This window comes from Falco punctatus (assembly GCF_963210335.1).
Source record: "Falco punctatus genome assembly, chromosome: 4".
Taxonomy (NCBI): domain Eukaryota; kingdom Metazoa; phylum Chordata; class Aves; order Falconiformes; family Falconidae; genus Falco; species Falco punctatus.
The window spans coordinates 49,899,072-49,922,884 of NC_137583.1; the positions used below are offsets into that span (position 1 = coordinate 49,899,072).

The 23,813-nt window shown below is 48.2% G+C and overlaps 2 protein-coding genes across 2 annotated transcripts; both read right to left on the reverse strand.

Moving 5' to 3' along the window:
• Positions 1–341: 341 nt before the first annotated feature.
• On the reverse strand, positions 342–1,703 carry LOC308063757 (E3 ubiquitin-protein ligase ZNRF4-like). The gene is made up of 2 exons (XM_080387121.1): positions 1,551–1,703; positions 342–1,518 (listed from the first exon to the last, which is right to left on the reverse strand). Exons 1-2 carry the CDS (start codon positions 1,691–1,693, stop codon positions 966–968), a joined length of 696 nt encoding a protein of 231 aa, XP_080243247.1. The 5' UTR covers positions 1,694–1,703; the 3' UTR covers positions 342–965.
• Positions 1,704–6,584: 4,881 nt separating this feature from the next.
• On the reverse strand, positions 6,585–23,583 carry LOC308063255 (uncharacterized protein). Its single transcript, XM_080385959.1, has one exon. It carries the CDS (start codon positions 7,451–7,453, stop codon positions 6,596–6,598), a length of 858 nt encoding a protein of 285 aa, XP_080242085.1. The 5' UTR covers positions 7,454–23,583; the 3' UTR covers positions 6,585–6,595.
• Positions 23,584–23,813: the final 230 nt, after the last annotated feature.

Sequence of the window (23,813 nt, forward strand, 5' to 3'; positions counted from 1 at the left end):
TTTCATTCTTTTTTCTTTTTTTTTTTTTTTTTTTCCATCTACTCAGCTCCACAAAGCAAATCCTGCTGTAAAGACCTCTACCTCCCACTGGCATCACCTCCTGTCTGAGGGGATAGTGTTTAAAGTTTGCAGCACGGATTTTCTGCCAGTGTAGTTAAAGGCCACGCTGTCCTCTGCAGTGGACTGATCTACTGTGATGCCTGGGGACAGTGTGTGTCAGTGCATCGGGTGATGAGGAGGTGCTGGGGGCTTGTAGGCTCTGGTTTTGCTGATGATGAGAAGGGGGAGTTGCTTCATCTTTATTCCGTGCACACACACACCCCACACCCCCCACACCCCCCCGCTTCAGTTTAGGAAATGGTTCCTGCTGGCTGCAACACACAGGGAACAGTTCTTACCTGGGATTTCTGAGTGTTCCTCTTAGGTAATGCTGAAAAGCAAGATTCAGTGTGTTTATGTGTGGGCATGTGTGCCCATGCACATGTATTTTGGGAGGGAATTGAGGAAGCATTCTAGCCGATGTAAACCAGCTACCAGACCAAATGTTCGGAAATCCCTGCTTCCCTCCTCCTTTTTGCTTCTTTACTGTTGCTCTGGCTCAAGGAGGTTTTCGTATTTCCAGCTGAGATTTCATGCCTTTTTTTTTGTTGTGGGGACCAGGGGCAGGGAGCCAAAACTGCAATGTTAATTGCTTCCCAATAATAGCTAGCCTGGAGCAAGAGCTGAAGGAAAACATGGGGACATTTCCCTTGGTTTAATGATAACTTATCCCTGCCATACCTCAAATGGTGATGCCTTCCAGTGCATCAAATTCTTCCCCTTCCACTGTGCTTGCATCATCTATCTACTCTTCAAAGAGGAAAAAGTATTCATCTTTATGCCCTTCTTAGAGTGTATTGTCTTCATCATGGTCCTGTTCCTCCTCATTCACACCTTTACCAATCTGCTCGTGGCAAGAGAGGTGTTCACCAGCTGACTGCAGCACAGACACATCTTGTTCCTGGGCCAGATGTGGAACCAGGTGTCAATGCAGTCACTGTGGAAGCATGGGAACAGGGCAGGACCTTCAGCAGGTCCCCTTTCCTGTATTCTTGTAAGCAGATCGCACAGGTCTCATTTTTGTCTCCCTGCTTCTTGCAAGCCCTGTTGTACCATCCCATGATAAGCGTAACTGTGGTAATGGCCACAATGATGTCTAATATGGTGCTGGAATACAGTTTTCTGTATAACAAAATGGAAATTTTCTGCAGCGTTTTAGCACTGTCTTGACAAGGATTCAAATAATGTTTGCTATTTGCTAGTTTCTCATTTCTCAAAGTCTCTTGCAAGTGAGGGGAGACAAATTGTCCAGTAAAGAGTGATATCATCTTAATCAGCCACTGGATTTCTTTGTCATCAGCCATCACTTGCTCTGAGACCACATTGCACACAGCAGCAGTTTGGTATCCAGCCTCCTGAGCAGGAAGGATATTTTTGACAAAGACAGCAGCCATACAGCTGAATGAGTGCAATACGTGTCTCAAAGGCCTTCCTTGGTGCTGGAGGATTCTCTGTTGCAGTGCAAGCATTTATCAGCATCATCCTCATCAAATTCCCTGACAGCCTTTCTGCCAGGAGCCCAAAAGCCAGGTGGCCCAAAGCATGTGGGCAGGGCTTTTACCGCAATGCACTTGGAGTTGTCATTGTAAGCCATGTAACCAAAGGGTTCAGCAATAGTGGTGCGGGAGGCAACAGCAACCACAAAGCAGCTGAAGAGTCATGCTGAAGTGTCGTTGGGTACCTCTGAATACAGATTTCCAGGCTGGTCCCAAAGTGTATGAGTCACAGGAGCACTATTCCCACCTGGGTTTTATCACTGTGCTCTGACTTGGAGCCACAGAAGGATGAAAATGAAACCCCATTTCTACAGGTTACCTGCCATATGGAGGTTCCAAGGACAGAACTCACGTCTCCAGCTGCTAAGCAACACCCTTGTGTCATCTCTGCAGGTCTGTGACATCACCTGGTGGCTGTTTCCCAAGGTCAAGTTGCATAACGTAACTGCCAACCTGCTTCAACTTCTCCCTTTCCTTTTTGGTCTGCTCAATGCACATAGCTTCTAGTTTCATCTCCCTCTGGGTGCTGATCGGGTGCCTACTCTCATTTTGTGAATGATGTGCAGGCAGGATAAATGAGCCTCCCCATCAGCTAGCTGCGTGCCCATTGCAGGCTGGAATGCTTCACACTGGTGGCCAAAGCAATCCGTGGAAAATGTGGCAGAGTGGGAACAAGCTGTTAGCCTCCATCTGCTGTTGGGGTGTGTGTGCGTGTGGCAGCTTGGACTGGTCTGGTGAACATGCACTTTTTCCTTAAAATGTTGATCTTTGAACTGATACCAAGCCAAATAAATTGCTTAGGGTAGAAGGGGTTTCTGTCATTTGAAATAAGTCAATCAGTAACTGTCAGTCAAAATGGCAGCTAGCAGGAGCTTGAAAGGCTCTCTTCAGCGGTGTGGCCTCACTCTGCCATGTCCCAAACTTCTGAGAGAGCAGATTCCCCTCCAAGGCCTCTGAGAGCTAAGTTTGCTGAAAGGGCCAATACTCTTGGGTCTTGTTGGACCCCTGCCCTGCCACAGTAAGAGTGGGTGGTGGATGAGCTTGGGAGGGCTAACATCACCTTTTGTATTGGGGCTTTTCCCCTTATTTACTTTAAAAACTCAGTTGCTGGCAATCAAATGGCTGGAAAAGGGACTTTAGCTTCTAGCTATAAAAACTGATTTTAAAATCCTGGTTATAGTTTAAAAAAGCTGAAAAAGGAGTGGAAAGCATAAGGCACAAGTGTTCTCCCTCGCAGAGTGTTTGACAGCAGAAACTCTTATCTTTCAGGCAATTCCCAACTCATATGGTGACTGCTCAGTGCCCAGAGGAAGGGACACCAGCCTGATGGGAATGCAATAGCTTTGCTGGTGGTTGGAACAAACTAGGTCTGAATATGCAACAAACCCAGGTCAGTTCGGAACCACAGATCCCTAAAACCCTGCACCTTTTAACAAACAGCCCTTTTTGTTTAATGATCCACTTGAGAGTAGCCCCATGGTTTCCAGTGCCATTGTGTTGGACCTGTAGTTAAAAAAAATCACTCGTGTACTAGGCAACTGATTTGTTACTTAGCCCCCTTGGGCTCTGCTTGAGACAGATTTCACTGGGAAAAGAGCTACAGAAAATGTCAGCAGACAGTGTGTGTGCACGCCAGAGACTCCCAGCAGCTGTGATTTCAAATCGATTTTATTTTCCCCTCATCCAAAGAGTTTTACGCTTGCAGGGAGACATTTTGATGCATTTAAAAACAAAACAAGGAAAAGGTTTGAGGAGGAGGGAGAAGCCAACTACTTTCTAGTAGAATGAAATTAAGAAGAAAATGGAGGTACACTGGGAGATCCTTTTGAGAGTGCATTTTTGGCTTGGTCTTATGCTTCTTGTGATGGCATCCATCATCCTAGTGCTCTTTAAAATCTTCACCTCTTTATTTGCACTCAGTGCTCTATTTCTGCCCCCAGATCAATGCTTTATGTAGTGCTAGTGACCTGCTGCTTGCATAAGGGGCAGGTCAGTCTTTGGGGCTGGGCAAGGAGCCATGTGTCTGTGTGAACTGTGACAGATGTGGGACCAAGGAACTTCTGTATTCTGTGGGCTGTTATCTCCTGGCTGCTCCAGCATCACCTCATACCCTAGAAACAGCAAGGCAGGAGTGAGCAGCCATCCTGGCTTGTTCACCAAAACCCTTGGGAAAAGGAGAAATGACATGTTTGCAGTCTCCAGCCTGGATCTCTCTGTTAGCAGTATCCCAGAGAGACATAGGCAAAAGGACAAAACCTCTGCAAGAGAGACTGGAGAGTGAGGAAGAGGGGAATGAAGTGCAGGGAAGGCCCTGGGCAGTGAGGAAAAAGGAAAAGCTGAAGTCTGGGTGAGGAGCAGGATACCTGTATCCCATCCACAGGCAGTGTGAGACAGGAAATCCTAGCCCTTAGCCGCCTTTGAAATCCCTGAATGCTTTTGCAGAAGGAAGAAGAGGGCTGAAGAAGGACTTTGACCAAAATGGCCTTCACTCAAAGAGCCACAGCGGTGCCCTGTCTGTTCTGGTTCCCTTTTGTGCTTTCTGTTTGCATCAGCTGCTGTCTGCATCCTCCATTGTCACTGCCCTGGAGGCTTTGGCTCTCGTTGAGGTTAAGCCAAGCATCCTACCATGGTGTGGGGCTGTGCCAGGCTGTCTCCAGCCCCATGCTGCATTCATTATAGCCAGCACTGTACTACCCTTCTTATTCCGCCCTGCCTCTGTTATACTCATGTGTTAAATACATTGCAGATGCTCCTGGACGTATTCTTGACCCATTTTCCCTGGAGTCCCTGCAATCTACTTTGTTGGAATAATTGCAATTTATTTAAATGTCAACAAGCCACACGTGGGAGACAGCAGTTGTGTGCAAGAGCAGAGCAATTACAGGGAACGGGTCCCATTTTACCACTTGAACAAAGATCCAAGCTAGAAGAAAGGAAAAGACCATTTACCTCTATTAACTGATAATTTACCCCACTACTCCCAAAGTCCCCGTCTTCCTTTATACATCTTCTTTGGGGCTATCACCTAGTGCAGGGGCTGGGATATAAAACCAACTCTTACTTTTGCTTGTACTCCACAGAAGTGTCTGCTCAATCCAGAGGAATTTAATGCTGATTTAGACTCACATAACTGCTAGCAGAGTCTAACTCTGGTCCTGCCCAAACAGCTTAAACTGTAACAGAGATGCAGAAGAGACTGACTTATGTGGATGTCATTACAACTCCAACAAAACACCCAGTACAGGCCCCAAATCCAGTATTGATTTAACTTGGGGAATAAGTCTAGATGGCTTCTTCCCCTCTGAGGTTTTCTTTGCAGCATGAAAAAGAGCAGCCTGGCAGTGGGATGATGAGAGCTTGTACATAATCAGACTTCTTGTCCTTTATCTGTTTTAGGTCAGTGGCTTGGGTCCACAGGCTGTGGCACTGAACAGACACAAAACAGACTCCCTCTACCCTCAACAGTCAAAGGCCAGGAGCAGAAAATGCCATCGTGGGGGTTAAATGTTTTTCTCAAGACAACTTGGCAGGTATCCCTGGTTCTAGTTTGGTGCCCTTCCTATCAGGGCATGCTGCTCCTCTGGGGTCATGCTATAGAATTAGTGAAGACCAGGCTCTTGGAGCTAAATACCTGTGATGTACAGTCAGGGAAGATCTGGGGCCATCTACTGACCTTCCAGTGAAAACATTTGTGTTTCCAGTGCTCCCAGTTGCTCTTAAAGATATGTAAAACGCCTTTCCTCCTTCCTGCTGACTGAGCAAGTCCCCAGCTCTGCAGCGAGCCAGCTGGAAGGCAGACTTGCACCCTGTTGTTAATGATTTTTTTTTTCTTTTTTTTTGCTAGGAGCTGATTTAGAAACTGGTGCATGTAACCACCTCCTTTCATCTAGGATTAAAGGAAAGGATGACCCATGTCTTTACAGAATAGATAGCTGAAACAGTTGGATTCACCACCCAAAAGGCAAGCTGTGTAGATGAGAAATGGAGTTGTGTGTGCGGAGAGGTTTTGTGCCTCTCAGTTCACCACCATGGGAGAGACATGGAGAGCAGGTCTGTGGGAGCTCAGCAAGCCCTGCTGTGTGCAATGTCCCCTACACATCTCACTCCTGTGCTCTACCAGGTGCCTCTCCTGGATTTCCCGGAGGTCCAGGCAATCTCTGCTCTGTTATTACCAAGTACAAGCATGATAATCCGGGCCCTAATGCATACAGATTATAAAGCAGTGCTTTATGGACCTGCTACAAAAGTACCCATAATCTGCTAATGCCCACAATTAAAAAGAGGCAGTTGAGCAAATCTGGGCATTGCAACTTAGTACTCATGTCTGCAAATGGATTCCAGTTCCAGCTGTTTGCCTTGCAACAGGGGGAGACATCTTTATTGGATATTGATGCTGGAAATAATATCTTGCCTTTTCTAGTTTTGGCAAAATACCTTGCAAACCTTGGGCATAAATGAAAACATCTTTTCTGTTGATCAGGGATTTTGTTCTTTAACTATCTGCATGCAAAAAAAAATAATAGAGAAGAGCACTTGTTTTGTCAGCCTAGGTTTTGTGGTAAAAATTAGCTGTTAACTGTAGCAACTGGCCGTTTTATTGGATTAAACCTGTCTGTGCAGACTTTCAGGAGGGAGGGCTTAAGAAGCAGAGTAAGAAGAACCTCAGGACGAGCTGTCTAGGGGCTTGGCAAGAGCTAGCCGCTGCTTCTGTTCTGTGGTTGTGACCCTCAAACCTTCTGGTGTGAAGCAGCCTTGTATGCGCTCAGCTGCCCAGACTGGGCAGAGCAAGGATATGTCTTCAGTGCTCTGTCCGTCCAGTCTGTATTCTCTACTCCTGCATTTCCATATTCTTTTTTAATCCTGTGCTGTGTACGCTCTTCCTGTGAGAGACGCTGACTGGAGCTTGGATTTGTAGGGAGAGTGGAAGACAAAGCTGGTGAGCATGTGTATGGGGAGGGGTCTTGATTTTCCAGGAGGGAGTTTGGTTGACTCTTCCCGGGTTACTCCTGCTCGCAGTAGTGTGCACCGAGGTGGATCAGCACGACCGCAGTCACGCTGCGCAGGCAGAGCGGGCAGGTCTTGCTGCCGGGCTGAGCGCAGTGCCACAGGTCAATGCACTTGCGGTGGTAGGCGTGGGAGCAGGACAACAACTTCAGTGCCTTGCCGGGCTCGTAGGCCTGCAGGCAGATGGCACACTCGGAGTAGCTGGCAGCCCCCCAAACCGTGCTGCGGGGAGACTCTGGCCGCCGCTCCTTGCTCTGTTGCTTGTTCCCCCTTTGGCTTTGGTAACTCTTCATACATCTTGCAATTAGCTGGATGCCTGTTATCGTGGTGACCAGGATGCTGGTGACCTTGCAGAGGGGCAGGATCAGACCATAGTAAAGAAGGTCTAGACTGTGGGTGAGACAGTTGCAGACATGGTGGAGGCGCCACATGGTGTCATTCCAGCAGCAGCACTCATTCGGGAGGACACCGACCCCCTGCTCAGCCTGGCAGGTCTTCCTCCGAAGCATTGTGTTCGCCTCCATGATGAAGGCTGCCATGGGCCTTCCTTCGATCTTCCCATTACGTGGTACCACGTCCCCAAAGCCTGGTGAGTCGCGAGCCACCTTGTGTCCACCTTGCTGAGCAGGAGGGGCCTCGGCCCTGCGGCGCTGGGGGCTGCGGGCCAAGGAAGCTGGGTGGGTATGGCTGAGAGCATGGCCGCCCGCCATCTTGTCCTCAGAGAGGGACAGCCCCAGGCATGCAACCCGAGCTGGGCCGCCCAACCCAGTGCCGTTGGCATGGCTGCTGGCAGCCTGCTGGAGGCACAGGATCACTGTGGCCATGCAGAAAGGGGACAGGAGTATGTGCCACATGTCAGCGGCAGCAGGGACAGGGGCTGAGGTGCCTCAGCCCCAGGCAGGAGGTTCTTGGCGGGCTCCTGAGGCAGCGCCAATGGCTGCTTTCTAGAAGCTTCCCTGTACTTCCACAGGGGCTGCTGCCTCACAGGGCACCTCTGCCTTTACCTCACACCTCTCCCACAGCTTCCCATCTTCTCCCCCTCATGTCCATTCTCTCCACCTTTATTTCTTTAATTCTGTGGCCCATCACCCTGACAGGGCCTTGCAGCGAGCAGCTGCAGCTCTGAGGGGGTTGTTTCACAAGGGACAGTGCTTGCCTTGCCTTGGAGGGCCCTGGGGAATTTGGGTGTGCAAAAAAAAAAGGTGGAGATTTGGGCAAAACCAGCTTCTGCCCCATCTCATGGCTGAAAACACACTTTGCCCTTCCTCCATGCTGTGCCAGTGAAGCGTGGCCAGAGCAGCTTTCCATCACATGAGGTTATACCGCGATGGCACAAATGCATGCTCTTCCAGCTGTTTCTGATCCTCCCTTTTTCTTTTCTCCCATTTTTTCCATCACTTTCCCTTCCCAGTGCCTTCCCTCTGTCCCCTATCCCATGATGTTCACCCCTCGCAGGACTGGGCACCCAAGTTTCCCTGTGGCCACCAGCCACACACCGGCTCCCTTTGCTTTTCCACAGCTTTCCACCCAAATTTCTCTGTGTGTTTGTTCCTGCAGCCCCATCCCTCTCTCTGGGGTGCTGCAGACAGATGAGTGCCTGCCTTGTAGAGCCGGTGCTATGGCAGAACCAGGAGCGTGGTTCCCTGGGGTAATCTGCAAAGTACAAGTTGTTATTACTCGCTACAGCAGAACAATCAGTGCGGGCTCTGTAATGCAGTAAGATGGATTGAAGCTGCTTAAGACCAGAGGAAAATGGAATCACTGCTTTACAACAAGGAGTTTAGCTCCCTCAATCCACCACTGATGAGTGATGAGACCAGAGCAAAAGCCTAGATTTGAAAATTACTGGTTTCGGGAAGCGAGATGGGGTTGTGCAGCAGGAGCCCAAATCAGACCTGGATCTCAGCTTGGCAATGTGACGTGCCAAATCTGTCTTGTAAAAGCAACTCTACATGTGCAGCTCTTTTTCCCAGTAGTCTCAGAGAGGATGCTGACATCTTACACTGCTCAGGTGTGATCAGTGCCAGCGTAGCCCTTTGGAGATCCCCTCTTTCATAACAGCTACACTGTAGGGCACTGACAGCCTCCTGCAGCGATCCCACCAGGGCAGGGATGGGGTTTCCAGGCTGCTGGAGGAGCTGTGGATGGAGCCTCTCACCACCCTTGGAGCTATGTGCCAGACCACAGCCAGCACATCTGTGTCAGGATTTAATAGCTAAGTGGCACAGAGCTCCTTTTGTAAGTGTCGTGCAGGTCTGTATGGCTCAACCTGCTTGCTCGTCCTTGATGTTGGTTTGTCTTGGAAGAGGACTTGGAAAACTGGCATGGGTTGGAAAAGCAGTAAGACACAGCTCGTTGAGACTCCAGGAGCCAGCAGAAATGCTGTAGGTATTGTGGGCTTCCTGCAACACAGCATGGGCTGGCATTTCCCCTCCTGTTGAGATGGGAATGGCCTAAAGAGGTCCCTTCAAGGACTGAAGAACTTGCTGCTTCAGGAAAGAGTTTGGATTTTAAATGTGAAGTTTATAAATGAGATGGAGCTAGGGTAAAAGGAAAAAGGGTGCTAAGAGAGCAGGGGTGCTAGCTGTGCTCAGCAGCGAAGTTTGGGAATCTGCACAGATACTGCCACCCAGAAACAGCTATTGAGGAATAATTTCCCTGAATTATTCCCTGACAGTGCCGGTGTTGGTGCACTCTGCTGATGCGGTGAACTGGGAACCTATCCAGACCAACACAGGTGCGTAGCTGAATGGGCTCCTCTGTGGTTTTGATTCCATGTTTTCTGGGTCTGGTGTGCCCATGTGTGTGTCAACAGAGAAAAGCTGCTCAGAAATAAAGAATTGTAGCTTTCCTGGTTACCGCAGAGAACAAGATTAGAGCTGTCTTGCTTTTTTACAAATGGAGGTGCTGATGCTTTGTGCAGAGTCAGACCTCTCCACGTTTCAGTCCCAGATATGGGCCCTTCCAGCTGGAGAGGAAACTACAAAGAGGAAAAAGCAACAAACTTCCAACAGTTTTACAGTAGTGAAGACACTGATTTCTTCTCAGGTGCCTCTAGGGGATTTTAGATTGTACAATAATGAGATCTAGGTTATTACATGTTTCTTCTTTCTTCTGGCTTGAATGTGAGTCTAGCTTTCTTCCTGCTTTGCCTAAGATGAATAGCAGGTCCTCTACTGTTACATTAAGGCAGATTTAAAAATATGATAAACTAGCTATACAAACCTTTGTCATCTAGGGCATAAAACAACCTCTAACTGCTTAGGTTTAAGGAGATGCTTGCCTTAAAACAGCCAGCTATTTTAAATACTTTTCTGTTAGCTGTCAGATGCCCTGACTGCTTGTTATCACACCAGGGGATTTGTGTTAGGCTTCAGTGCCAGACTTTGCTCTGAGACTGGGGCCCGAGGTAAGAAGGAGCTGGGGCTCCCAGTTGTCTCTCCAGCAGCTTGCTTTGGCAAAGGGAGGTGAGTCTGGTGTGCAGAGTGAGGAGGCAGGCTGCAAGAGCTAGCCTGAGAGACCCTGGGATATCTCAGAGGGTTTCCAGGTTTGCTGAGCTAACATATGCTGCCTGTCTTGCTCTTTCAGGGTAAAAGGAAAACCAGGGAGATTTAGCTGGTCATAAGAACGTAAGGTTTGAGAGGAGCACACAGCCAGGTGCATGCATGTGTTTTTTAAATATATGTTTTTTCTTCAATGTTAAATTATCACACTTTGCAATAAAATCTCTCCTGGTTAATTTTGCTTGTTGTGAGCTCCCAAGAGGATACACTGTTTGCAGCTGCACTTTGCTTGAGCTCATAGGGTCAAGGCAGAGGGTTTTAGGAGAGAAAGATCCTCAGCTCCAAGGTGAAGCTGGAGAGTGACTTGCCTGCAGTTGGGAAGTGAAGGGAAAGGTTTCTGCTCTTTTCCCACATCAGCACCCTCTCATTTAAAGACGCAAGGTGAAGGCAGCAGCAGGCAGGCTTAAAATGACGCCAAAGCACCTGCGTAGAGGTGTGCAGAGATTTAACTGTCTTGGTATTCAACTGATTCAACTGCTGTGACTTCAGATCATTAATGAGCCCCTGGGGAGGGAGCCAGGGGACCCGGAGAGGCCATGATACCAGCCCTAATCTGGTCTTGACAGCTGAGCTCTCACCCGCCATAACAGGCAGGGGCAAGGCTGAGCCTCTGTCCCTGCTTGTTTTTCTTTCTGCATTGGCTTAAACTGACTGCTCTGTGCCATGAAAACCAGAGTTTCCTTGAAGCCAGCGTGACTGCCAGCTCTGTGCGCTTCTCATGTCACTGGTGCTGACCCCGCCGTTGCCTCCTTGCGTGCTGTGAGCAAGCATTTGCAATCTGAAAGCATCGCCTTCATTAGCAGAGGTCCATCTCCTCCCCTTTACTGTTTCACCCGCTGCTGTTGATTAAGTTTCTCTTTGCAGCTCTTCCAGGAAGCCAGGGGCCTGTTGTTTTGGAGATAGCCTTAATTTGTTTACTTGTGCATATGTTCTGTCTTGTACAATGATGCTTCGCAGCTGGTCTCGAGCAGCCTACGGCACAGGAGAATCAGCAGGTTAAGTTTAAACCAAAGGAAATAGCTAAAAGCTGGCCTGACATGCTAATCCAAGTGTAGGCACCCTGAGACTGATGTGGTAAAACATGCTGCCATATTGGTTTAGATAGTATTTTTACATTTATTGCTGGTTTCCATCACAATATAGACACGATAACGGTTTGCTTGTGCAGTTTATCAGTTAAGCTTTAAGATTTAAAGATAGAACACTCCCTGCCTCTGGTTTTACTATGCGAATGCTCTGAGAAAGGCAGAGAGTCAGGGGTTAAGCTTGAGACTTGCCTGCTGGACAGGACTTCGGTTGTGCTCTCAAGAACCAGACACCTGTAGAAATTCATGGTTTCAGAAGTGTTGTCTGCCCAGGGTGTGCTCAGGAGCAGTGCAAGCTACCATCCAACAGAGTTGCTCGCCCTCCTGTGAGGCTTGGAGCCTGCTAATGCATCACTGGGGTACCTCCTCCATGCTTTCACCGTGTGTCAGGATCCTGCCCTGTGCCTCTATAGAGGCCCACTGTGCTCTTGATCCACCAGGGAGAAATCAAAATATTGGTGCAGCAAGGGGATTCAGCCCCTGTGGTGGTCCTGAGGAGATGGGAATGGCAGATCCTTTTGTGCTGCTTTCCTGCCCCTACAACCTGCAAAATCTGGCTCTGTCAAAGGGGAAAAAAAACCAACCCAACCATTTGGATGTTTTACTGCTACTGTAAAGCTGTTACATCTTCCTCCACCCGCCCTTTAGAGGGAAAAAAAAGAAGCCTTGTTTAATTTGCCAGCTTGCAAATGGCTCCTAAATAACACAGTTGTCTTTGGCTCAATCGATCAAAGGACTCTGCCCATGAGAACGGTGACACTTTGCAGTCTCAGATTAGCTTTGTTTCAGAGGAATTGGATGCCTTCTTATTTTTTTGTTATTTTTAAATGATTCTCTTTCCAGGTTGAGGCTGAGCCAGATAACTGAATGCATAGAATCAATATTTTGCAGAACTGATAGAAAATTAGCCAGGTTTAATAAACTTCATGCATGGCTTCCTATTGTAGCTGTATATCAAAAAGAAAATAAATATATTGACTGGATCTGCTTACAATAGCATCTATAAGTCACTCTGTGAAATAAGCCAATTGCACAAATGGTTATGTGAGCCCATGCTGATTAGGGTAGAAAGGGATCATGCTCAGGACACCTAGGTTCTGTTATTGCTAATTTGCTACATGACCTTGAAATTCAGGCCAAATTTTCAGGTATGTCCATGAAGTTTTTTTGCCTCCTGTCTGCTCGAGTTTTATTTGAGATGCTGAGGTAGATGCTTAGTAGCTCCATGTTCTGCCCTTCTACCCCTGTACCAGGTGAAGTTGCTGGGATCCGGTGGTACTCCATTCCACTGAGATAGCTCCTCATGTTATTCCCAGGTTCATTTTTTCATTATGGCTTTATTTCTTCATGGCTCCCCTGCAGTGTGGGAATACCAGTGCTAGAGAGGTAGAACTAGGTAAGACTCAGATCTCAGGTGACTTTTTTTTTTTTTTTTTTTTTTTTTGCATTTGCAGCTAAATGCATTATTTTCTGGAATTCAGGTGAAATAGCAACTATGTAGCCTTTGCAAATTTTCCCTTATGATGTTTCCCACAACCCAGGCCTCCCTGCAGTAAATGAACAGAGGCATATGGAGCATCCAAACTCACTTTCATTCATCTTCATTTGCCCTGGCTGTAATGGACAGTGGCCACAAAACTGTCCTTTGACCATAATGCGAGACCACAACTGCTGCTCCATTGCTACTCCATCTATTTGTTGTGGAGAAGCAGTCGCACATAATTGTACATGGTTTGAACATGTTGCTCTTAATCCTGTGTGCAGCTGCCTACAAGGGTGCCTGGCATGCAAAGGTCTGACAGCAGAACACATCAGGCACTGCTGCTGGCAGAGCCAGACAGCATCATGAGGAAAGGCGGATGGACCAGCCCTCCGTGCTGCTCTCCCCAGAGGATGCTCAGTGGCGGGCGGGATGGAGGAGCAGATGCATTGCCCTTTTAGATGTATCTAACCAAGGTGCAGCTGTGTGGAGGCTGGTTGTGAGGGTCTGGGTCAGCTCCTTGTCTCAGTGCTGAAAAGGAAGCATCCATCTCTGGGTGTGAGAGGACATCAACAGGACTGAAACTTGCCATTTATACCTGAAATCACTGGGGAAAGAGGGTGATTGGGTCCTCTGAAGTCAGTCCTCTTGATGCATGGTTAAAACTGGAGGGAGGATCAGGCCCTCTGAGCTTCTTTTCCTTTACACCTGCAGTTTGCAGTGCACACGGGGGCATTACTCTGCATCAATTCCCCTTTAGCAGCTCTGCCACTGTCCCTTGTGGGTTTTATCTCATGCCGGAACCCACTATACATATTTTTTTCCTGATGGTTTGCATATACTGTGGGAAGAAGATCCATGGCTGGTGTAAATCAGCACAGCTTCTAAAACTTAAGAGCTTGTGCTGGTGGGGTATCTGGGCCCCATTCCTCTTGTTATTGAGCTGTAGCTGTTCCTGCAGCTTGTTGAATGGTGATGGCCCCTCCTTCCCCATAATGAAGGGAAAGCTGGATCAGTTTTCCAGCCATGCAACTGCAAGTGGAAAATAAATGGGGAGGATGAGCAAGTCATGGATGGGTGTTTTTGCTGGGGATGTTAAGCATATAACATAATTCATCACTTAAGTAACCTTGAAACAGCATTCATTGCAATGGAGCTGCTACATTGGCACTGCAGCAGGCAGAGAGGCAAGAGGGCTGTGCTAGTGGGCTGTGGTTAAGCATGCACCTGCCATCATTCATCATCCAGTTAAACCTGCAGCTAAACTTAACTTCAAAAATACCTATTTTCCCCTCTTTCCTCTCCTTTTCCACACCTGCCTACCACCACTGGCCATCAGCACACCTGGTTCCCGTGGCTGCTGTGTAAGCCACTCGGCTGAATGCAGAGAGGAGGAGAGAGAAGTGCTGGTGAGCATCTGGGGTTTGCTCATGTGTGTGGATGCCCACTGGTGATGTGTGCACAGAAAGTGAGATCAGATGGCTGAGTGCAAGGAGCAGAAAGGTTTCTGTGTTGACAAACGCAAGGGGAAGGCACCACAGCAGACAGCAGAAACGTGTTTGTTGAACCACAGACACATATGTGTGTGTGAGCGATGGCAGGGAGAGTGCAATAGGGACTAGACGGGTGCGTGGGCACACATGTGCGTCAGGGACAGTGAAACACGTCAAAAATGTGTGTACTGAGGCTCGGGCAGATCTAAGGCGGGGGGATAAGAATAGTGCCTGGATGAGTAGGACCTGGCAAGCATAAAACTCAAGGAGTGGAGGTGTTGGTGCGTAAATAGGAATGGGGGTGCCCCTCCACGTACATGCAGGTGGTGCGGTGCAGCAGGGCAGGGGATCAGGCTTGCTGCCTGTTCCACCAAGGAGCACCACGTGGCCTGGGTGCAGCTGGCAACTGCTGGAGCAAAATTGACTCCTGTTGCCTTGCTGCGAAAATAGCTGTTCATAGATCTGCATTTGAGGCAAATCTTGTGTTTGTACCATGAAAATAAGTGTGGGGTTTGACTTGGTTTTTTTCCTTTTCCGTTGGTTTTTCTGACTCTGCAATTCCCCACTGCAGGAATGCTGATGGGCAGATGAAAATCTGATTGCTGGGAATTCTCCAGCTCAGCTTCACAGACCTAACGTATATCTGAACTGCTGTGCCCTGTCTCCGAAACCCATCCTCTGTCTTGTCTTGCTAGATGCTTTCTCTAGCTGCTGCTGTAGTACTCAAGATAATAACAAAGCCTCTGAAATGCTGGAACTTCCCTTCTCTAATGAAGATCAAGGGGAGAGTTATGTCCCTGCACGTAGAATAATAAGCAGTGCAAGTTTTACTCCATGTCTGTACACTGAGTGTGGAAGTTAGTCGTTATCTTTGTTTTTCTAGGGGAAACATGAGCCAGTGCTGTTGAAAGAGGAGCATTTGTTGGGGTGATGCTGTTTGCAAGAGTGCTGGACTGGGTTTGCAGCTTCTGGTTTGGGCCTCAGCAGAAAATGACCAATTTTGTTTAACTGAGACTATTCACGACACAGTTGTCCTTTCATTTTTCCAAAGTTTTTGTTTTCCAAATTTGAAATCCTTTTAATGTGGAGGAAGAAGAAAATAGTTACAAGCTTCTATACAGACTAATTTGAAAACCTGAAGCATCCTTTTTGGTCTAACATTCTGGCTAATTAAATAGTAAACCCTTTTGTCTTACACATTACAAAACATCAAGACCTCTTTCAAATCCATTGGTGATTTTATTAGTCTCTGAAATTCTCATGGAATAGAAAAAACATTTCCCTTCCAGCTCTGCTGTGTCAGTTAATGTGTGAGCAATCACAGTATGACATATTCACTGAGAAGCATGTACAAATTGAATCTCTACGTGTGGTTGTCAGGAAACAAAACATGCTCAATATCTGCTTCAAACACAATTTTGATTTTTAGCAAAGCTTTGGTGGAAAACTTAGCAACAAAGAAACGAAAATGACTCCTGTAATTTGGGAGCAGGTAAACAAGATGTACAAAAATCCATGAAAATACTATACAGTCGTCTCTAGGGATGATTTCTTGCATGCAAACTCATCCTTGGTGAAGGGAGGAGTAGGACCAGATCCCACTCCCTGTCATCTCAAATCCCACTGAAGTCATATGCAACTACATCAGTCTGGGAGATCATCATGGTCTCTGAATTCGATGTAGGCACCAGCCAAAGCTGCAGGGCTCAGCAGCAGTTCAAGTAAGCATCTTTCATCTCCTGGGTGGTCCTCAAGTCAGGGCCCTCATCTTTTTCCTCCTTCTTTCTCAAACTAGGCATTTGCTGATGCCATTGTTTAATCCAGCCAGGGATCTGCTCCATTTTCCATGCTCCAAGGTAATTTTGCGAGGCTGCTCTGTTCTTGCATGCCAGTTAAATGTCTCTCAGGCAGGTCTCCTTCCGTGGGGCATTCGTAATCCTGTGAGATTTGTGTGTAATAAATCTCCTCGCCTGTCTGGTTTTTATTCTGGGGGAGGCTTGTGGTGTAAAATTGCAGCACTTCCTCTGTGTGGAAGCAGCTGAGAAACAGCTCTTCCGATAATTCCTTCCAGATGGGGCCAAGGCGGCGTTTTCCTGGCACAGAGCTCTGCGAGTGTAATGGGCCCTTCTTCAGGTCTCCAGTCCCCACCATGGTGGAAGAAGTCCTCCACTGGTATTTCAGAGTAGAGAGAAGCTCCGGGGTTCGGCATGTGCCACCGCTGTGTAGGTATGTCTGCATGGCAAATGCCATCACGCAACAGAGCAATCCTGGACCCTTCATGCTTTCCATGGTCTCCCTTTCTCTACCCACAGGGTAGACCCCCATAAGCAGTGTTGTGGCTCTCCACTCTGTCCCTTGCCAATTCTTTGTGTGTCATCAGATCGTGAGAGGCAGGAGGTAGATGAAAATTGTCATGGGCAGCTCTTGGCTCCCTGGGATGGGACAAGGTGTCGTCTGTCTCCATCCACAGCAGGGAAGGCAAGTGCCGCACAACCCGGAGAAGCTGACAGCAGGCTGCTATAATGACAATGTCACACCAGCTTAAGAGCGAATTAGTACTCTGCCCTGTGGCTGTACCAGCGCTGGCATGTAAGGCAGGACATGGCTGTGCTAATATAATAAAAAAGGGAATTCTTTACTGAGGCTGCAGGACACAAGCAGTTGCTGCTGTTTGATGATGCAGGACAGAAGGAACGGAGTCATTGAACACAGCCCCTGTGGTCATGAGCTTCCGGCCTCATTCTTTCAGAAATCATGCTCCATCCTAGAGTACTTATGATTTTGGTCCCATTTTATTCTCATGGGGATCCTGATCCAGAGCACTTGGACTGTCTCTGAGGTAGGGATGTCTTTGTGTTCCCAGCCTGCATTTATTCATATCCAGGCAACACCTTTTACCACCCTCACCTCCTGCAACATTCACTGATGAATGCAGACAGGGGGATCTACTCTGGTCCCCACCTCCATTTCCCTAGGCTGCATGGGCCACATGCTTTTCTGAGTTTCAAAAGTGCTCAGCACCACCAGCCAACAGTCCTCAGCACCCTGTATCCAAAAATGCCCACCCTATATGACAGGTGTCTGAAGCAACAAGTGAAACCTGGCCCTGGAGCCTTTCAGGATGCCCCTGAGCATCTGGTCTCCTCGCTCTCATGTCAGTGCCATGGAAAAAATCCTCCTTTGAAGAGGGGAGGAACAAGTGTGCAGTCAGTGGCTGGCAAACCCCCAAATCTGCTGGTACATAAAACCTGCCTGGCTGCACACATTTCCCAGCTGTTTGCCTGAAAACAGCACACGGCAGGGTTGAGCTGCCTGCCGTGGGTGGGCTGGGAAGAGGAGCCAGGCTGTGAGAAAAACAAAATTGGTAGCAAAATATTAAAATAAATTTTTTTTCCATTCCTGGTGTACCCCCTTGGCACAGTGAGCATTTACCCCATCATCTCTCTCCAGCCAAATTGTGCCAAGGCAGCTGCCGGCACGTACCCAGCACGCTGCTGTGAGGGTAGTCACCACGTGCTGGGGTTGCTACTAGCATGGGTCTTTTCAGGTTGTGAGAAAAGCAGGTCAAGCACGCAAAAGCATGGCTGCTTTTTAGGCAAGCTGTTTTGCACAGTTCTCCAGCAAAGAGATCTCCCCTTATCAGAGGAAGTTACTAGAGTGGCCAGAGCTACAAAGCAAGGATTTGAAAGCATCTATGAGTGTTGGAATTGAGATTAAGTTCTCCTGCTTTAGGGCACAAGCTGAGCTCTAAGGGAGGGGACCAGATGGAAATTTTCCTTTGAGCAGATTATGCTATAACTTTCAAAGAGGGGTTTGATTTGATAGGTGAGGGGTTGCATCTTTGCCTGCAACAGCTGATAACTGTGAGCTATTGGAGATGGACTGGCCAAGGGATGTCTCAAATATCCTCTTTCTGCTGCATGCGAAACATGTGATGGGAGGAGGGGTGCATGTGATTTGTTCATCAGGGATGGCCTGTCAGTGTCCAGCTGGGGATGTGATACACAGTGGGGGTCCTTTTTAAGGATGGTTTTTAGGAGACAGGGGGATACCCCCCCTCCCACTGCTGCACCTTTCCTGCTCCCTAGCCTTGGGTACCCAGCACAGCTCCCAGAGCAGAAACTGCCTGCATCTGCTGTAGAGGTTCAGGGCAAGGGAAGGAGCCTGGTGCTGCACTGCAACAGCCCAAGATGCCCAACATCAGGGAGGACAAGGCTGCAACCTCGTGGTCAGCGTGGGAGATTTGCCTTGTTCAGGGTCTGGCTGTTCCTGTATTCCTGTGTTATAGCAGGTTATGTAACATGGCACAATCTCAAGGTACTTTTCAAAGGCACTTTGGTAATTCTCATTATCCTCAGTGCAAGGACCACGGGCTAGCTTTGAGCAGCACTTGGCTCCTTTTCAGGCCAAAATTTCAGTCTTCTGTTGATGCTTTCTTCCAGCTGAAGGAAGAAGGAGGCTGAGTTTTGCTTGGATTGTCCCTGGCAAAAAGAGGAAGCACCCACACACTCCATGTGCTTCGCAGGCTGATCCAAAGCCTGGTGGATACATTCCCTTTGACTTCAACGCAGTTTGAATTTCAGCTGACAGTATTAAATGATATCACTGCTACACTGAATAGCTTGCGCTGCTGCTGGCTTGAAATTGGCAATGACCTAACAGTATCAGTAGTTTCTGTGATCTGTCTCATTTAATTCCATCCCCAGAAGTTGGTGTGTTTGATGACCTGTACCTACTACCTGGAGATGGGAGAAGAGGCAAACACAGGCATAACCCCAGCAGGGTCCTCCTGAGCTGCTGAAATGCCTCCTGCCCAAGGATGGAGAGAAATACAGACTCGCCCATGCAAATTCTTGCCCCTTAAAGTGTGCAGCTGTCCTCAGGCAACTTGAAAAGTGATTATTTTTCTTCCACCAGCTCAACTGTTGGAAATGTTTCCTCCCTTCTCCAAACTTGAGTTGAAACTTGGATGTTTTTGCTCCAGCAAATAACAAAATGAAGCAGCTGATTTGCAGCCAGGGTGTCCACTTCTTGCAACGATGCTCCAAATGAGTCAATGACGTTCAATAATGTAGGAAAGATTTTTCTGAAGGGCGGCAGCAGGGTGGGAAGGAGGCAGCTGCGTTGGTGTTCTTGGCTTTGCCAGCTCAGTTCTCTGCAGGATTGTTGTTGCAGATTGTTCCAGCAGTCCTCCAGGCACGTTGAATTCCTACAGGCTGGATCTTTCTGCTTGAAGTGATGGGATTTTGGCAGAGTGTTTTCTTTTGGAGCTAGAGCAAGGCTAGCTGGAGCTGGCAGATAGGACCACGTGTGCCACCCATGCTGCAATTTGGGCACTGTGGGAGTGACACTCATCATGGCTGGGGTTAGGGATGGGCTCTGCAATGTTTTTCTGTTCATGGCAAGCAGGCGTATGTTGCCAGGCTGATTCTTGCCTTGAGCCAGCATGTGTATTTATTTGTTAGCTTTCATCGAAGTTATTCTTGGTCTATGCTGCTCCAAGGTGATGAAAAATAGGCCCTTCTGGGTATGAAAATGTTCTCATTTTAGAGTGTTTGGAAAGCAGCGCCAAGGATGACAAAAGCAAAGACCCCCCTAAGCAAAGAAACGTTCCGTATGTGCATCTTCAGAGCATTTGAGACCCAGGCTGTGTGGAGAGGTGTGTGTTGGCATGAAGCCATGGGGGAATGTGGACTGGAGGAGCTGCAGGTACCAGAGCTACTGGGTACAGCTTTGTGGGTTGGATACGTCCCCCCCTTAACACCATGCTGAGGCTAAATCTTGGTTATTTGCTAACCAGGGATGTGCAGCTGTTGAACCAAGCAACATGTTGACTGTGATGTGTCTCTGTCTACAGGGTTTGCAAAGATAAGGCTTCTATAATTCAGCTTTGTCGTGCTGTCCCATGTCTGCAAACGCCTCATCAGTCTGCCTCTGCCTCAGTTTACCCTTCCCTCCTACAAATTAGATAAAACCTACCTCAATAAAGCCCCCCTATTGACTTCACCAGGGTGTTTTGAGAATTAATTAACAGTTGGCAGAATGTACTGAGATCATGGGATGAAAGCAGCTATAGATATGCAAAGCAGCATCATTATGCAAAGATAAAATTTAGAACCTTTGTAAAATAAGTGTTAAAATGAATGTACCACAGCGTGTGCCCAGCCCTGCTCAGCTCTTGGGCCTTTCCATTCGATCACCTGATAATCCCAAGGGAAACAGGAAGAAAATTAGATTTATGAGAGAAGTGTGAAAATGCAGAAGCAAGGTCTTAAAATCAGATTAAGAATGAAAAAAAGAGAAGCTCTGAAGAAAAAGGAAGAACTTTTCCTCGTTATCTCTTGGAGGTCTATAAATTCCTGTGTACACACCATAAGCCGCAACCTAAGGAAGAGCCAGAGTCAGGTTTCAATTACTCACAGTTTATTTATTTCCTTTATTTTTTTTTGCACTGGGGAAAAAAAAAGGGAGGGGGGTGGGGTGGGGGTGTGTGTGAATTTCAGGTATAATTTAAAAAGAAAAATGTCTGATAAGGGACACACTCCATCAACTAATTAGACATGTTACAGAGGTGCAATATTCCCAATTAACTACAGAGGTGTGCTTCCACTTATAATTGCTGACAGTTTCTTTTGGTGCCTATGTACAGATTAATTGTCTGCAATGGGTAGCTGGTTAGCTTGATAATGTAACGTTTGAAGTGGAGGTGGTAATTACTTGGATTACTTTCTTTTTTTCCAAATGGCAGCTGAAGATTGGACCTGAGGTTTGGAGCAGCAGCTAAAAAAATGAGAGATGGGGAAAACCCAAGGTTTCTTTTAGAAGTTTAAATCTGGTGGGGCAAAACCTTCCTATGAGAGAACTCTGTGTCTTTGGTGGGGATTGCAACAGCCTGGAGAGGAGTCATGCAGCTGGTGAGCTGCAATTTGAGCACCAACCAAGGGAAGCCGCTCAAGTTCTCTGTGCATCTCCTGCAGTGCTAAAAGCCACCAGCCATGCAGCAAGCCGGCAGTCCTCTCGCAGGCTGGGCTGGCAGGATGCGTACCACAGCTACTGCACTCACGCACTGGAGCAAGGGGAGGTGCGGACAGGCTGGGGTGGCTCTGCAGGGCTCACCTCCAAGCAGGAGATTCCCCTGGGATTGAAGTGTGGACTGTGCCCTGGGGAGGCTGGAGGGGAGGGCAGTGGGTGAGCAGTCAGAGGTGCAGCTACTGCCTGTGCCAGGCGCTCAGAGGTGGGCCCCAGTGCTGTCTCCAGCAGCAGCAGCCTGTGATGGTGTCGTTGGGCAGCCACAGATGTTCCCTCCATCCTCATCCTCGGTGTTCGGCAGCCTCCTGGCAGCCGGCAAGGAGGGAGGCAGCCGGCTCCCTTCCCAGGCATCCTGCCTGTCACTTGTGCCTCTCTCTTGATTTTATTTTTGCTGGTGTGGGAAAGACCAAGGGCAGGAGGCTGAGCTTGCAATTCAACCCCCAGTTTCCCATCTCCCTCTCAGCTCTTGGCAGCTGAGAGGTCTCCTTGCTGGAGCCGAGGCATTCCCAGGCTTTTATCCTCTGCTGGCTGTCAGCTCTCTGGTATGAGATGAAGTCACCTCCTTCCTTCCTCCTGCCCAGTCCTGCCGCTCACGGCAGCCCACCGCAGGCACCCTCTCCCAGGCTCTGTCCCGTCGGAGAGCATTCTCTCGCCTTCCCTCCCTGCTGCTCTCTGTCCCTTTATCTTTGCTTTCTCTTCTCCTTTCCTGCTCTGGGGCTGTTAGCAGAGCTGAGCCAGGTTCAGGAGGAGCATGTGTAGGAATTGGATAAGGAACAGGATTCACTGGCCTGCAAGAAATCTTGGCCAGTGCCTGTGCCAACGCTGTCTTCATTAGAGCGATGCTCCGCCATGTGCCAGGCAGAGGGGGGCAGCGGGACAGCACCTGGGCTCAGGCTCCGGAGCCTGCTAACCCTCCGATCCCTGCAGCAGCACAGCCTCACCCTGACTCCTTGCAAGCTCCTTCCTCTCCTGCCTTCTTGTCACTTGGGTCTCTGCTGTTTTGCCCTCGGCTGGACCAAGAGCCAGGCTGAAGGGCAGCATGTGCGTGCAGAGGGCAGGTACCCAAACGAGCTGCTTGGCTTTTTCCTCGAGAGTTAGATTGCCCTCTCATCATAATTAAATTGGGAGGCAGGAATTTATTTCCCTGGGGGGGGGGGCTCTGACAGAACCTCTCTATTTGCAATAGTTTGTGAACGCTGCGTGCTTGAGTGAGTCTGGCAATAGCCCAGCCGAGGCACAATCACTGACCCGCCAGCAGATGATGGGGACACAAGGATGATGGAGACAGGGGGACAGGTTAATTTGCTGGAGAAAAACAGGGGTTAACAGCTGTGCTGGCAAGGAGGGAGGCTTATCCTGGGTTTTTTTTTGAAGCTGAGGAGCAATGGGCAATTGTGCCAGCAGTCAGCAAGGCCAGATGCTGCCCATTTTAATTCCTCAGCTGTCATCAGCTAGCAATGATGGGGTCACTTGTTAGTGCAGCTCTGGGCCCCTCTGGAAGAGGCTTGCAACAGCTTGCACCTCCCAGCAAGACAGTACTGCTCTTTGCTGCTTTTTAAGTAACTAATGCAAATGGGGAAACTGAGGCACGGGCTCTTTATTTAATGTTTTCACAAGAAGAACCTTCTCTAGTGCAATTTTTTCCCTGATTTTTCCTTTTTTCCACCTTGCTTTCCTGTCTTGTGCAGGTGGAGAGCGTGTCAGGGACTTTTAGGGATGCTTCTCCCTGTGTGCAGACATGACCTCCCTGTCCTTCCTCCAGGTCTGCTGCGTCTTGCTAGACCTATCAGCCCCCTCAAATGAGGACTGTAACTTTCATCATGGGGACCCAATTAAAGGACACCCTAATACGAAGGAGAGTGTTTTATGAAGCAAACACTAATAAAATCCTCTCTTTCAGTTATGCATCGTCACATGGTTCTTTTAATGTCACAGTTAGGGGAGATGATTAGATTCTGTGTTTGGTGATGGTGCTCCTGTATTTTTCGACTCCCTCTGCTTGTGAAGCTGAGTTTCCGTGGTTACCAGGTCCAGGGCTCTAAGCAGTAGAAAAATTAGAATCATTAAAAAAGAAAAAAAGCCTGATCAAAATGATCTGAAATAGCTCATTTTGCAAATCAGGCACTCCCAGTTTGAAGGTCTTCAGAAAACCCATTGGCAAGGTGTTACCCCAGCTCACCTCAGGGCACGGCTGAGGTTACAGGTGGTTTTTACCCAGCACTGAAGCAGTGATGATGTTGCCAGCTCAGGGCAAGTATCTTTTTTGCAGGGTTTCTGATCAAGGGGGGGGGGGGGGGGGGGGGTGTTCAATCTTTTCTTTTTTTCTTTTTTTCTTTTTTTCTTTTTTTCTTTTTTTCTTTTTTCTTTTTAAGTCGAACTACCTCTTAAAGGAAAGCTATTTTCCAGTAAATTTTGCAAAACTGAATCGAAAAGGCAGCAAGTGTGTTCAGAGCATTTCTAGCCTGTCCAGACGAGCAGTGGCTGGTGGAGTGGGATGTGGACAGTGGTGTCTGATTAATGCAGCTTACGGCATGGCTCTGGCTCCTGGGCTGCTCCCTGAAGTC

What these genes read in the sequence shown, in the direction of transcription:
- LOC308063757 (XM_080387121.1), bottom strand. Translation starts at nt 1,693, where the DNA reads ATGGCTTACAATGACAACTCCAAGTGCATTGCGGTAAAAGCCCTGCCC. An exon ending in AAATGCTTGCACTGCAACAG is followed by an intron (nt 1,519 to 1,550) that starts AGAATCCTCCAG and finishes AAGGCCTTTGAG; the next exon opens with ACACGTATTGCACTCATTCA.
- LOC308063255 (XM_080385959.1), bottom strand. Translation starts at nt 7,453, where the DNA reads ATGTGGCACATACTCCTGTCCCCTTTCTGCATGGCCACAGTGATCCTG.